Source organism: Bos grunniens, chromosome 26 (assembly GCF_055505025.1).
Source record: "Bos grunniens cultivar Pamir isolate PY7600 chromosome 26, Bosgru_T2T1.0, whole genome shotgun sequence".
Lineage (NCBI taxonomy): Eukaryota > Metazoa > Chordata > Mammalia > Artiodactyla > Bovidae > Bos > Bos grunniens.
Window position 1 is genome coordinate 22425190 of NC_141190.1, and position 16053 is coordinate 22441242.

At 38.8% G+C, this 16053-nt stretch overlaps 1 protein-coding gene and 1 pseudogene across 29 annotated transcripts in view; both read left to right on the forward strand.

Annotated features, from left to right (window-relative positions):
• BTRC (beta-transducin repeat containing E3 ubiquitin protein ligase) overlaps nucleotides 1-16053 on the forward strand; it is a 170371-nt gene that overhangs the window by 135662 nt on the left and 18656 nt on the right. For all 29 annotated transcript variants that reach the window (XM_086377339.1, XM_086377326.1, XM_086377337.1 and 26 more), the window contains one exon: nucleotides 10477-10708. In XM_086377339.1, the coding sequence (XP_086233465.1) occupies nucleotides 10477-10708 (232 nt within the window). The remainder of the gene's footprint in view (nucleotides 1-10476; nucleotides 10709-16053) is intronic.
• LOC147344202 (large ribosomal subunit protein uL6 pseudogene) lies at nucleotides 4678-5507 on the forward strand (annotated as a pseudogene).

Here is a 16053-nt window from a genome sequence, read left to right on the forward strand (position 1 = left end):
CTTCTTGCCAGAGAAAGTAAAGAAAAATTTTGTCTACCTGTTCACTGGTTTTGCTAGCACCTAGAAAAGTGCCCAGCACAGACCAGTCACCCAATAAATGGTTGTTTAAATTACGGTTATTGGGGGGTAAAGGAGGAAAGAGATAAATTGCAAGATTGGGATCGATACATGCATACTACTATATATAAAATAGATTACTAATAAGGACCTAACCATATAGCACAGGGAACTCTAGTACGGTACTCTGTTCTTTATGTTTTAAGTGTAAAGCAATAAATTTTAAACATTTTCTGTTTTTGTTTTTGTTTTTTTAAAGGTTGTTGATTGATTGATAACTCTGAAGTTCCAGCCTTAGTCAAAATTCTTGTCCTGTCCCTCTTAGGCTATAGCCTGAACCCAAGCACAACTGTTGCCCACTTTATACTTATATTCATTCATTCATCATCTTAATCATTATATCCCTCCCTCACTCCACCCACCCCTCCACCCAGGGTTCCCAGGGTTTCAATACCAGAGTCTGTCCTTGGAGTCCTTCTGAAGACCAAACAGAATCCTTAAATATCATTTGCATCTCTCTAGTCGTCAATGTTATTCTCTTTATCTAGTCCTTGTACCCACAATTCCAAATGTTGTCCTATAACTGAAACATTTTCTTTTCTCTACTTAATATACACCCTCCCTTGTGATTAAAGCAGTTTAGTTTACATGCAAACTAAAAACATCTGTCATCTTACCATTAAGTTCAGCCAGTCTGCTGTATCTTCCAGCACACACCCAGTGCAGTTAGCAAAGTCAGCACACTTAATGTTGCCAAGGCAGTGGTTAGGCTAGTTGGTATCTGCAAGTGTGTATTTTTCCTTCCTGGCCCAGGCAGAAGCTTCAGAGAAATTCATGGTAATTTTGAAAGTGATGCTTTAATATATTTTCAGGGAAGGAAATGTTAGCCCTTGGCCTTTGAGGACTAAGCTGAGAACAGTCGTATAAATACTTAAGTCCTTTCATTTTGTGTGCTTGTCACCTGACAGCTTCTTTCTTTCTTTCTTTTGGAGATAACTGTTCATTGTGAACAGAATAGCAGAACAGGAGATGTGCAGGGTTGGCAGAAAGTTAGTATTACCATTAAACTGAGATTGTTTGTCAGCTTTCTTAGACATTTGAACAGTAGTGGTTGAGTCATCAGGCTTTTGCTGGGAAAGCCAAATCAATTCTATTGCCACAAGTAACCATTGCCCTCTCTCCCACTCTAATATACAACCTTTTGATTTTTTAATAATTGAACTTTTTCACTGTACCCTTGTGGATTTTCTGAGGTTCCCAAATTGAAATTTTGCTGCATTTACTTTAGGCATTAGTAGAAAAATCTGTAAGGGAGAGTGATAGAGAGAGAGGAGGCTTGATAACAAAGGCCTTTATCTCCAGAATTCTCTACAAATATAATACCTTCATTATGAATTAAGTTAATATTACAATGGCATTTATCCTTAGGAATACCCTATACTTAGAAGTTTTAAAAGTCTATTTTCATATTAAATAATCAGTTTGATGAATTTTGGTGAATGTATACACCTGTGTAACAGTCAATCTATGGAACATTTTCATTCCATTCAAAACTTTACTGGTGCCGTTACCCAGTCAATCCCATCCCCAAATCCAGTCCCAAGCAACCACTGTTCTGTTTTTATCATTATAAATTAGGTTTGTTAATCCTAGAGTTTCATATAAGTAGAAATGTAAAGTATATACTCTTTTTGTGTCTGATTTCTTTCATTCAGCATGTTTTTGAGATACATCCTTGTCATTTGGTATATCTGTAGTTTGCTCCTTTTATCATTGAGTACTGTTCCTTTGTCCCCTTCATGGATCACAGCCTTGTCCTGATGAAGGGGCTTGTGTAACTCAGTGAAACTACGAGCCACGCCACGCAGGGACACCCGAGACTGATGGGTCAGAGTGAAGAGTTCTGACAAAACATGGTCCTCTGGAGGAGGAAATGGCAACCCCACTCCAGTATTCTGGCCTGGAGAACCCCATGGGCAGCACAAAAAGGCAAAAAGATATGACACCAAAAGATGAGCCCCCCAGGAAAGGTGTCCAATATGTTACTGGGGAAGAGCAGAGGGCAATTATTAATAGCTCCAAAAAGAATGAAGTGGCTGGATGAAAACAGAAATGATGCTCAGTTGTGGATGTATCTGATGGTAGATGTATCTGGTGGTAAAAGTAAAGTCCGATGCTGTAAAGAGCAATATTGCAAAGGAACCTGGAATGTTAGGTCCATGAATCAAGGTAAATTGGCCGTGGTCAAGCAGGAGATGGCAAGATTGAACACTGACATCTTTAGGAATCAGTGAACTATAATGAAAGCTGAATGCCGAAGAATTGATGCTTTTGAACTGTGGTTTTGGAGAAGACTCTTGAGAGTCCCTTGGACTGCAAGGACATCAAACTAGTCAATACTGAAGGAAATCAGTCCTGAATATTAATTGAAAGGATTGATGCTGAAGCTGAAGCTTCAATACTTTGGCCACCTGATGCAAAGAGCTGACTCATTAGAAAAGACCCTGATGCTGGGAAAGATTGAAGGCAGGAGGAGGAGGGGACAGCAGAGGATGAGATGGTTGGATGGCATCACCGACTCAATGGACATGGGTTTGAGCAAGCTCTGGGAGCTGGTGACAGACAGGGAAGCCTGGCGTGCTGTAGTCCATGGGGTCACAGAGAGTCGGACACAACTGAGCAACTGAACTGAATTAAACTGAACTATAATGGATGGGAATGGGCAGATTTAATTCAGATGACCAGTATATTTATTACTGTGGGCAAGGATCTTTTAGAAGAAATGGAGTAACCCTCATGGGCTTCCCTGGTGGCTCAGAGGTTAAAGCGTCTGCCTCTCATGTGGGAGACCTGGGTTCGATCCCTGGGTCGGGAAGATTCCCTGGAGAAGGAAATGGCAACCCACTCCAGTATCCTTGCCTGGAGAATCCCATGGACGGAGGAGCCTGGTGGGCTACAGTCCATGGGGTCGCAAAGAGTCGGACACGACTGAGCGACTTAACTAACTAACTAACCCTCATAGTCAACAAGAGAGTCTGAAATGCAGTACTTGGGTGCAGCCACAAAAGCGACAGAATGATCTCAGAGTTGTTTCCAAGACAAACCATTCAACATTATAGTAATCCTTAAGTCTATCAGTCCCAGCCACTGATGCTAAAGAAACTGAAGCTGACTGATTCTATGAAGACATAGAACACTGTCTAGAACTAACACACACACACACAATAAGATTTCCTTTTGATCCCAGGGGATTGGAATATAAAAGTAGGAAGTCAAGAGATACCCAGAGTAACAGGCAAGTTAGGCCTTGGAGTACAAAATGAAGCAGGGCAAAGGCCAACAGAGTTTTGTTAAGAGAACAAACTGGTTAGAGCAAATACCCTTTTCCAACAACACAAGGGATGCCTGTACACGTGGACATCCGTAGAGTCAGTAGCAAAATCAGAGTCAGTACCAAAATCAGAATGATTATATTCTTTGCAGCAGAAGATGGAGAAGCTCTATACAGTCAGCAAAAACAATACCTGGAGCTGACTGTGACTCAGATCATGAGCTCCTTACTGCAGAATTCAGGCTTAAATTGAAGGAAGTAGGGAAAACCACTAAGCCTTTCAGGTATGAGCTAAATTAAATCCTTTATGATTATACAGTGGAGGTGACGAATAGATTCATGGGATTAGATGTGGTAGAGTGCCTGAAGAACTGTGGACGAAGGTTCATAATATTGTATGGGAGGCAGTGACCAAAACTATCCCAGACAAAAAGAAGTGCAAGAAAGCAAAGTGGTTGTCTCAGGAGGCTTTACAAATAGCTGAGGAAAGTAGAGAAGTAAAAGGCAAGGGAGAAAGGGAAAGATACACTCAACTGAATGCGGAGTTCCAGAGAGTAGCAGGGAGAGATAAGAAGGACTTCTTAAATGAATAATGCAAAGAAATAGAGGAAAACAGTAGAATAGGAAAGACTATAGATCGCTTTGAGAAAATTGGAGGTATCAAGGGAGCATTTCATGCAAGAATGGGCATGATAAAGATAGAAATGGTAAGGACCTAACAGAAGCAGAAGACATGAAGAAGAGGTGGTAAGAATACACAGAACTATATAGAAAAGGTCTTAATGGCCCAGGTAACCACAGATGTGTGGTCACTTACCTAGAACTGGACATCCTGGATTGTGAAGTCAAGTGGGCTGTGGGAAGCATTACTATGAGCAAAGCTAGTGGAGGTGACAGAATTCTAGTTGAGCTATTTAAGATCCTAAAAGATGATGCTGTTGAAGTGTTGTACTTAATATGTCAACAACTTTGGAAAACTCAGGAGTGGTCACAGACTGGAAAAAGTCAATTTTCATTCCAATCCCAAAGAAGGGCATTGCCAAAGAATGTTGGCAGAGAATTGTGTGGCATTATCACACAGGTGCTCTCATTTCACATGCTTGCAATGTCATGCTGAAAATTCTTCAAGCTAGGCTTCAACAATATGTGAACCAAGAACTTCCAGATTCAAGCTGGATTTAGAAAAGGCAGAGGAACCAGAGATCAAATTTCCAACATTTGTTGGATAATAGAAAAAGCAAGGGAATTCCAGAAAAAACATCTGCTTCTTTTACTACGCTAAAGCCTTTGACTGTATGGATCACAACAAACTGTGGAAAATTCTTAAAGAGATGGGGATACCAGACCACCTTACCTGCCTTCTGAGAAACCTGTATAGAGGTCAAGAAGCAAGAGTTAGAACCAGTCTTTGCCACGTCAACTGTGAGAATGAAGACCATTCTCAGCAATCGGACTGTTGACATCCCAGAAAATGTTGACATTACCTTGAAGGGACGGACAATTATTGTGAAGGGCCCCAGAGGCACCCTGCAGGGGGACTTCAATCACATCAATGTAGAACTCAGTCTCCTTGGAAAGAAAAAGAAGAGGCTCCATGTTGACAAACGGTGGGGAAACAGAAAGGAACTGGCCACTGTTCGCACAATCTGTAGTCACGTACAGAACATGATCAAGGTGTTACACTGGGCTTCCGTTACAAGATGAGGTCGGTGTATGCCCACTTCCCCATCGATGTTGTTGTTCAGGAAAACGGTTCTCTTTTGGAAATCCAAAATTTTGGGGGTGAAAAATACATACGCAGGGTTTGAATGAGATCAGGGGTTGCCTATTCAGTATCTCAAGCCCAGAAAGATGAGTTGATTCTTGAAGGAAATGACATTGCATTTGTGTCAAATTCAGCTGCTTTGATTCAGCAAGCCACCACAGTTAAAAACAAGGATATCAGAAAAATTTTGGATGGTGTCTATGTTTCTGAAAAAGGAACAGTTCAGCAGGCTGATGAATAAGATCTCAGTGATCCTGCTGCAGAAACCACAAAGATGGCAAATGGTTCTGTGGACTCCGTTGTGATATTTTAAAGAGGCAATAAAAACTCTTGATTTGGAAAAAGAAAAAAAAAGAGTTAGAACCAGACATGGAACAACTGACTGGTTCCAAATTGGGAAAAGAGGACATCAAGGCTGTATATTGTCACCCTACTTATTTAACTTATATGCAGAGTACATCATGCGAAATGCCAGCCTGGGTGAAGCTCAAGGTAGAATCAAGATTGATGGGAGAAACAGCAATAACTTCAGATATGCAGATGACACCACCCTAATGGCAGAAAGCGAAGAGGACCTAAAGAGCCTCTTGATGCAGGTGAAAAAGGAGAGTGAAAAAGCAGGCTTAAAACTCAACATTCAGAAAACTGGCATCCAGTCCCATCACTTTCTGGCAAATAGATGGGAAAACAATGGAAATAGTGACAGACTTTTACTTCCTTGGGCTTCAAAATCACTGAGGACAGTGACTGCAACTATGAAATTAGAAGATGCTTGCTCCTTGGAAGAAAAGCTGTGAGAAACGTAGACAGTGTATTAAAAAGCAGAGACATTACTTTGCTGACAAAGGTCCATATCGTCAAAGTTATGGTTTTTCCAGTAGTCATGTACAGATGTGAGAGTTGGACTATAAAGAAGGCAGAGCACTGAAAAATTGATGCTTTTAAACTGTGGTGTTGGAGAAGACTCTTGAGAGTCCCTTGGACAGCAAGGAGATCAAACCAGTCAGTCCTAAAGGAATCAACCCTGAATATTCATTGGAAGGACCCATGCTGAAGCTGATGCAAAGAGCCGACTCATTGGAAAAGACCCTGATGCTGGGATATGTTGAAGGCAGGAGGAGAAGGGGACAACAGAGGATGAGATGGTTGGATGGCATCATGGATTCAATGGACATTCAGTTCAGTTCAGTCGCTCAGTCATGTCTGACTCTTTGCGACATGAGTTTGAGCAAACTCCAGGAGATAGTGAAGGACAGGGAAGCTTGGCATGCTCCAGTTCATGGGGTTGCAAAGAATTGGACACAACTGAGCGACTGAACAACAGCAGCAGCAACACGTATGTTGTCAGATTTATTCCTGAGAATTACACATTTTTTAATGCTACTATAAATTGTATAGGCAGTTTTTTAAAATATATATATATATTAATGAAATTAGTATAGTGGCTACCCTTAGAGGGGCTAGTGACTTGAAAAAAGGAGCACAAGGCAGAGTTTGTGACCAAGGCACTAGTTACACAGTATGCTCACCTTGTGGAAATTCATCAAGCTATACACTTAAGGTTATGTACTTCTATGTATATTATATATTATACTTCACTGAAAATTAAAATAGAAAAGATATACTACCCAGTGAAATAGAATGATATATTTTCAAAAAAGAGAAAGCATAAGTCCAGCAGTGTCATAAATTCATGAAGAGTGTCGATTTACTGAGCACTTTACTCTGTGCCATGTGGTGAACTAAGCTTACTTTTCGTAGATGATTTTGAACTTCACAAAATCCCAATGGAATAGATTCTGTAATTAGCCCCACTTTACAGATGAGTGAAACAGAGACTCAGAGAAAAAATCAAGTTATTTACTCTATGTCACATAACTGGTAATTGGGGAGCTAAATTGAAGCCACGTCTTTCTACTCTAAGGCCAGTGCTCTTAAAACAATGTGGTATGGTGTAGTGGTAAAGGGTAACTCATTTGAAGTGATGATGGATCTAAGGTATATGCCTGCCTGCAATGAAATACTCTGTTTTGAGGGGTGGTGACTGGAGTGTATTACCAGTGGACAGTTTGCAAATACATGAACTCTCAGTTTATGGTTCATTTCTAATAGTGTTTTATCTCCTGTATATGATTGAATCATTGAAAGTATGAGAAAGTCTTGACTGAGCTTTAACTCCTGCAGTGGGATAATCAATTTGTGAAATCCTTCAGCACTTTTATCTGTTAATAGTCTAATAGCCACTGATCAAAGCCTGAATCCCCTTATTTTAGTAATATCTGATTTGTTTACAGTATAAATAGAACACTTTCATTACCTTTTTGATTATTGTTCTCTGTGACTGACATTTCTGGTCTTTATCCAGGATACAATACTCTGGCATCCAACTCCAGTCTATTTCTTCCTTTAAAAGACAAATATATAAAAGATGATGAGAAGTTTTGGTTGTTGGAATGAGAAGTGGTGTTTGGTCAAGTTTTCCTTTTCTGAGATGCAAACAAATAGCCTACACAAAACAGCCCAGAAGTCCCCCAATGCCTGTGTCCAACAAGGTTGTTATTAATCATTTTTGGTCTTATATCATAGATAAAAATGGTATTTATGCTAGAAAACATCCAGCTCTGTCTACACCAGGGCTTGCTGTTCATAGTGTCTGTTCCTTCTGTATAAATAGAATGGCTCATGCCATTCCTTTTTTAAAAAGACATTTTTCTATTTATTTGGCTGGGCTGGGCCTTAGTTGTGGCACTCAGAGATCTTCAATCTTTGTTGCAGTGTATAGCATCGTTAGTTGCGGCATGGGAACTCTTGGTTGCAACATGTCGTATCTAGTTCCCTGACCAGGGATTGAACCTGGGCCCCTTGCATTGGGAATGTGGAGTCTTAACCACTTAACCACCGGGGAAATCCTGCTAATGCCATTCTTGAAAATATACTTTCAACTGAACTATCACAATATTGTCAACTGGCTGTATCCCAATTTAAAAAAAAAAGTTTTTTATTAAAAATAAATAAATTTAAAAATAAAACAGATGCTACAGGAGATGTTTATTTAAGCACAGACAGACAGCTTCTAGAATCTGTGGTGGTTCTTTGTGGTTTATTAAAATATATCAGTAATATAATCTAGACCCCCCAAAAAAGGAAATATACTTTCAGCTATATATTGGGAATCATTTGTAGAGAGGCCTACGTGTAGGAGTTAACCTGTAGAAATTAAACCAAATCTGTGCCTTTAATAGCAGAAGTTGATTCTCCAAATTTGGTACAGTTTGATGGCATATTCAATATGGCAAGAACTCCCTAGTAACTCAGGTCTTCTTGCCACATTGGGACTTCTTCAGACAAATATGCCAAAGATCCATCAAGTTAGTTTGAAAAGTATAAGTACCTAGCTGTACCTGCCACTTTGTGGTTATCCTCTAAAGAAAATCAACTTTCTTTAGAGTAGCAAAATTTTCAGTTGATTTCTGAATCTTCTCCTAGTGTTCCCCAGCTTCAAACTTGAATATAATCTTTGTCTCTCCCCCCACCCCAACCTCATACCCTATATATCCAGTTGATCAGCAAATTCACTTGACTCTGCCTTCAAAATATACATTGAATCCCAATTATTTCTCACCACATCTATAGCTACCACTTAGTCCAAAAGATTGTTGTCTCTTCCGTGGACTACTGTGACGTAGCCAGGTAATTAATTAGTCTCCTGATTTCTATTCATGTCCTCTACAGTCTGTTCTCCACATAGCAATGATCCTTTTAAAAGGTTTCAGATCATAAAATGCTCAGGCTTCTAGGCGCTTCTCCATGTGATCTCTTCCTGCATAGCTTCTCATCGTCTCCAGGAGAGTAGCCTCAGTTTTTACACAGTGGCTCAAGGGTCTAAGGCAGAGTAAGCAGAAGTTGCCTAAGCCTAGAAGTCCCAGAATGTTAACTTTCTCTGCATTCTTTTAGTCAAAGCCCAGATTCAAAGGCTGGGACAAACTATTTCTTGATGGGGGTAGAAACAGAATTCATGTTCAGGGAGGAATGGAGTCCTTTGTGACCAAATTGTTACATTGTGGTTTTTTTAAGTGCTACATAACAAATTACCACAAACTTAACAATTTAAAATAATACCTGTTCATTAGCTCACTGTTCTCTAGGTCAGAAATCTGATATAGCAAGACTGGGTTCTCTGCTCAGAATATCACAAGGCGGAAATCAATGTGTTGGTCTGAGCTGAGTTCTCATTTAGGGAAAGAAATCTCAGGTTGTTGTTGGCAAATTCAGCTCCTTGCCTTTGTAGGATTGAGGTCACCATTTTCTTGTTGGCTGTCTGCTGGGAGATGCTCTCAGCCCCTAAGGGTGATCGAATTCCTAGTCTGGTGGTCCCCTTCTCTTCTGCAACCAATTGTGGGGAAAAAAAAAAAGTCTGCTTTTAAAGGACTGATATCATTAGGTCACGCCCACTGGGGTAATCTCCCTCTTAAGGTCCTGATTTGGGACCTTAATTAAATCACAGCAGTACCTACATGTTTGGTTTGAATAACAGAGAAGAATTTCTTTGCCTGTCAAAATGGCATTATCTTTTCTATCCCTTTTTCCTGTGTTATTTTTCTTCATTATTTGTATGGTAATGTTTTTAGCTTGCTATACCTACTGTATTGTGAATAACTGGTGGTAGAAACTATGTTATTTTTGTTAAGTGTTGTATTCCTAGCACCTGGGACAATGTTTAGAACATTATAGATGCTCAACTAATATTTATTGAATGAACCAGTTAATATTAAAGACTTTATGGCATATAATTTTGATGACAACAGGATTTGGGAGGAGTGGGGAGAAGAAAAGGGTATGTTGAGTATTGATGTTATTTAAGCTTTATCTCTAAAGGTACCCGGGTCTCAAATTATTCATTGGCTTTTCTTTGCATGGAGGATTTCTTACTTAACTATTAAAAAATAAGTTGTGAGTAAGTAATTGTATAAATGCACAGTAACGGGTATATACAAGATAAGCAAATTAGCTTTTTTGCTTGCTAGTCATAACATGCTTTCATTGGTTTTCATCTATATATCTCCAAATAATGTTTTCCTATGAACTTTTGGAAATGGATGCCTTGTCATCCAACAGTATTCCTGATTTACCAATTTACTGTGGTTATTTCTGTGGCTTTTTCCATATAATTGCTGTTTGCAAACATCCAGTTACTAATAAAATAACAGAGTGAGCTCCATCAAACAGACATACATAACATAGCATGCCAGACTGGAAAATCATATAATTTCCCTTATTTCAATACTGACTGTTATATGTTTCTTTCAATCCACCTCTTCTGCAGACAAAACTTGCCAATGGCACTTCCAGTATGATTGTGCCCAAGCAACGGAAACTCTCAGCAAGCTATGAGAAGGAAAAGGAACTGTGTGTCAAATATTTTGAGCAGTGGTCAGAATCCGATCAAGTGGAATTTGTGGAACATCTTATATCCCAAATGTGTCATTACCAACATGGGCACATAAACTCATATCTTAAACCTATGTTGCAGAGGGATTTCATAACTGCTCTGCCAGGTATGTGTACAGGTGTTTGTAAGGCGTTAATTTGCCTGAAAGATATGTTACACTAGTAATCATACTGAATCTTCAGTTCTGTTTCTCTTTAAAAAATCTTTGTTGGCTTGATTTTTATGAACTATTTTAATCATACCTTCTTGGGATATAAGTACAAAAAAATCCAAGTCTGTAAAGAGACTCCTTTTCCCCCTTTCTTCTCCCTGTCTCTATTCACCCTATTTTTACTCACATGTAGGTTTAAATAACATCTTTTCTGAGGTGTTATCTGGTTTGAGATGTGTCTTTTATAGTGTCTTAGTTTTAAGGTATGTTAACATATTTGAATTTCTTTGGGAATTTATCAATAGAATATTTACTTTGCATGAATGAATAAGAAGCATTTTTTATTGAATATTTTAGAAAGAAGTGTATCTCAGGAGCCTTGTTGTGATATTAAGTATGTAAATTCCAGGCTTTACAATCTCACTGCTCAGTAACTAAATAGCTGTTATAAACTATTGCATATTTTTTATTGTATGTTTTTTAAAATGTATTTGTGCATACACACACACACACACACACACACACACACTTTTGAGAGTGCCGTGGTTGTTTCACTGAATGCTTAATGGTGATTTGGGATACTCCGTAGGCATCAGTATTTGGGGAAAATGATGTATCAGGAAAATACAAGATTCTCACCCATGTTAAAAGTCTGGTTTTTTAAAAAAGTAGTACAAAAATGAGTGAATTTCTAAAATATAGTCTATCTTTTTTTTTTTTTTCAGTAGTTTCCTGATTGTAGCACTTACCAGAAATTTATAAAATTCAAAAATGTTCAAAATGTAAAAACATTTTCCAGAACCCTGCCATTCAGAGAGAACTACTAGTGTGTTCTTAATATTTTTCCTAGGTGTATATATTTCCCTCATAAGTGTTTGCAACATTTTTATTCTTACTATATCCTCTTAATGTGTTTTCCTAAGTGTTGGTTCTTTTAAAAAACAATTTTTTATAGTATTGTATATTATTTATGATGGTTGAAACACATATTATTTAAACCCTTTATTGAACAGTTCAGTTCAGTCACTCAGTCGTGTCCAACTCTTTGCGACCCCATGAACTGCAGCACGCCACCAACTCCCAGAGTCCGCCCAAACCCATGTCCGTTGAGTTGGTGATGCCATCCAACCATCTCATCCTCTGTCGTCCCCTTCTTCTGCCCTCAATCCTTCCCAGCATCAGGGTCTTTTCCAATGAGTCAGCTCTTTGCATCAGGTGGCCAAAGTATTGGAGTATCAGCTTCAACATCAGTCCTTCCAATGAACACCCAGGACTGGTCTCCTTTAGGATGGACTGGTTGGATCTCCTTGCAGTCCAAGGGACTCTCAAGAGTCTTCTCCAACATCACAGTTCAAATGCATCATTCTTCTGCACTCAGCTTTCTTTATAGTCCAACTTTCACATCCAGACATGACCACTGGAAAAACCATAGCCTTGACTAGATGGACCTTTGTTGGCAAAGTAATGTCTCTACTTTTTAATATGCTGTGTAGGTTGGTCATAACTTTCCTTCCAAGGAGTAAGCATCTTTTAATTTCATGGCTGCAGTCACCATCTGCAGTGATTTTGGAGCCCAGAAAAATAAAGTCAGCTACTGTTACCACTGTTTCCCCATCTATTTGCCATGAAATGATGGGACCGGATGCCATGATCCTAGTTTTCTGAATGTTGAGCTTTAAGCCAACTTTTTCACTCTCCTCTTTCACTTTCATCAAGAGGCTTTTTAGTTCTTCTTCACTTTCTGCCATAAGAGTGGTGTCATCTGCATATCTGAGGTTATTGATATTTCTCCCGGCAATCTTGATTCCATCTTGTGCTTCATCCAGCCCAGCGTTTCTCATGATGTACTCTGCATAGAAGTTAAATAAGCAGGGTGACAATGTACAGCCTTGAAATACTCCTTTTCCAATTTGGAACCAGTGTGTTGTTCCATGTCCAGTTCTGTTACTTCCTGACCTGCATACAGATTTCTCAAGAGGCAGGTCAGGTGGTCTGGTATTCCCATCTCTTTCAGAATTTTCCACAGTTTATGGTGATCCACACAGTCGAAGGCTTTGGCATAGTCAATAAAGCAGAAATAGATGTTTTTCTGGAACTCTCTTGCTTTTTCCATGATCCAGCGGATGTTGGCAATTTGATCTCTGGTTCGTCTGCCTTTTCTAAAACCAGCTTGAACATCTGGAATTTCACGGTTCACGTATTGCTGAAGCCTGGCTTGGAGAATTTTGAGCGTTACTTTACTAGCGTGTGAGATGAGTGCAATTGTGCGGTAGTTTGAGCATTCTTTGGGATTGGAATGAAAATTGACCTTTTCCAGTCCTGTGGCCACTGCTGAGTTTTCCAAATTTGCTGGCATATTGAGTGCAGCACTTTCACAGCATCATCTTTCAGGATTTGAAATAGCTCAACTGGAATTCCATCACCTCCACTAGCTTTGTTCGTAGTGATGCTTTCTAAGGCCCACTTGACTTCACATTCCAGGATGTCTGGCTCTAGGTGAGTGATCACACCATCATGATTATCCGGGTCATGAAGATCTTTTTTGTACAGTTCTTTTTATTCTTGCCACCTCTTCTTAATATCTTCTGCTTCTTTTAGGTCCCTACCATTTCTGTTCTTTATTGAGCATACAGTGTTCCCTTGGCATCTCTAACTTTCTTGAAGAGATATCTAGTCTTTCCCATTCTGTTGTTTTCCTCTATTTCTTTGCATTGATCGCTGAGGAAGGCTTTCTTATCTCTCCTTGCTATTCTTTGCAACTCTGCATTCAAATGGGTATATCTTTCCTTTTCTCCCTTGCTTTTTGCTTCTCTTCTTTTCACAGCTATTTGTAAGGCCTCCTCAGACAGCCATTTTGCTTTTTTGCATTTCTTTTTATTGGGAATGGTCTTGATTCCTGTCTCCTGTACAGTGTCACGAACCTCCGTCCATAGTTCATCAGGCACTCTGTCTATCAGATCTAGTCCCTTAAATCTATTTCTCACTTCCACTGTATAGTCATAAGGGATCTGATTTAGATCATACCTGAATGGTCTAGTGGTTTTCTCCACTTTCTTCATTTTCAGCCTGAATTTGGCAATAGGGCGTTCATGATCTGAGCCACAGTCAGCTCCTGGTCTTGTTTTTGCTGACTGTATGGAGACTGCTCTATACAGTCTCCATCTTTGGCTGCAAAGAATATAATCAATCTGATTTTGGAGCATTTAGGTAGTTTAAAATGTTTTTTCCATTATAAACTATGCTGTGGTGGTGTTCTTGCCTGGAGAATCCCAGGGACAGAGGAGCCTGGTGGGCTGCCATCTGTGGGGTCGCACAGAGTTGGACACGACTGAAGCGACTTAGCAGCAGCAGCAGCAGTGGACATTCTTATTCATCTTTTGGGCATTCTAGGAAAAAAAATACCACAAGTGGGATTCCTATGTTAAAGAATTACGAACATTTTTAAGGCTTCTAATACATGTGCTACACTGTCCTCTAAGAAAACTATACCAACTTAAACCCTCCCTCAAAGCATTTTACCACTTTTTTTAATCTTTGCCAATTATATCTTTTTAAAAATTTGTTTTTCCAAAATTGGAATTTAAATTGCCCTTTAAAACAAAAGAAATGCCTATTTATATCTTTGAAATAAACATTTTTAAGCTGAATTTGTACTTACATCTTTTGTTAAATAGAATAGATTTCTGCCCATTCTTCACTCATTGGATTTTATTTTAGCCATAGGCAAGCAGTTTTCTTTGTGCAATCTGTGTGTACCTCATTATTGTGCTCTCCCCAATCACTGAGACATGTTACAATCTCTAGCATATACCACTAAGAATTGAGCAGGAGATGATTAGACTTGTGTATTCTTTGCCTAATACTGATCTCTGATGTATATCTGCTGACCACTTTATAAGATACTAAATCATCAGTCTAATGCTTTATGGCCACTTTAACTTATGAACCTACACCATCTGGCTACATTTAGTAAACCAAACTACTTCAAAAAATGCCTGTAATCCATTAATGTAATGGGTTTGTTTGGAGTGTTAGGTGAAATTACTTCCAAAGACTTATTATAGGGACATAGTGAAAGATCAGGAGCAATTTGATGCTGGCCACTAAAAACACAGGAATGCATTTTGGGAACTTCTGATAGTATAGAAAGTTCAGTATAAAGATGGAGAAATTGAACCATTACTGTACTTTGTATGACAAACTAATTATTATATCTTTAATTGGCTTATAGTCATGTTTCTTTAATAAGAATTAGGTGATGAATGCCTCCATCTGCTTGTGCTTAAATATGAACATGTGATGCCAGCCAAACAAGATCCATTTAATGCTTTCTTTTCCAAATCTGTTGAAGAATGTGACTGACATCCATATAATTTTTATAATTAAAATAATGTTTAAGCACATTTAGATTGTTGCTAATGGCGTCCAAATGTATCTTTGTATGATTCAGGGGAAAGAAACAAAATGAAATGTGATATTATCTCTCTTGCTTGTTAAGTTTGTGCCTAAGGTAATCAGAGTATCAAGGAATCTTTCTGCACTATTTAAGTCTTTAGCAAATCTCTGATACGTTACCTGTAAAGAGAAATGACTTTGAATATTTTTTGTCTCACTGTGAATTAAAACAGCAGCCAAAAGGTCTGTTAATATGAACATCCTATTTTATGGGATCTGTTCCTCTGAGGCCCCAGTACAGATTTGGGTGATAGAGAATTTTAATTGGGAAGCCCACCCAGTTTACACAATCCAAGATCTACTTACCCTGTTTTTCTCTGTATATCCTACAAAAATAGTCTCTGAAATTCTAAGTTGTCTATTGGTCTGGGGTTTGTTTTGTTTTGTTTTGTTTTTTTTCATTTTTGGCCAACTGTCATTTAGGCTTTATAGCCGCAACTGTTCTCAAATATACTTTTTTAAACATCTAAAATTAAACTCGAACTTGAATATACCTCTCAGTCATTCCTCTTGGGATGTTCCTATACCAACCTATATTTTCTTTTTCTCTCCTTTCTGCATGCCCAGAATTCTATAGTCCAGAACATTCTGACTTAGTGCCTCTCCCACAGTACATTTAAAGGATATTTCTTTTACCGAACAGCTTTGGAACTGCAGCAGTAATAGAAACAGAATGAGAAATGGACCTAATATAAAGAATTGGGGTAGAGATGGGGGGGTCTGAATCACAGAGTTTGAGATGCCATCCATAGAACATCCCCTAGTGCTGAAATCCATATAGATAGATGTGAATTGTTTTCTGGAATCCTTTTTATTTTTAATGTCTTGGGGGGTTTGCTGGTTGT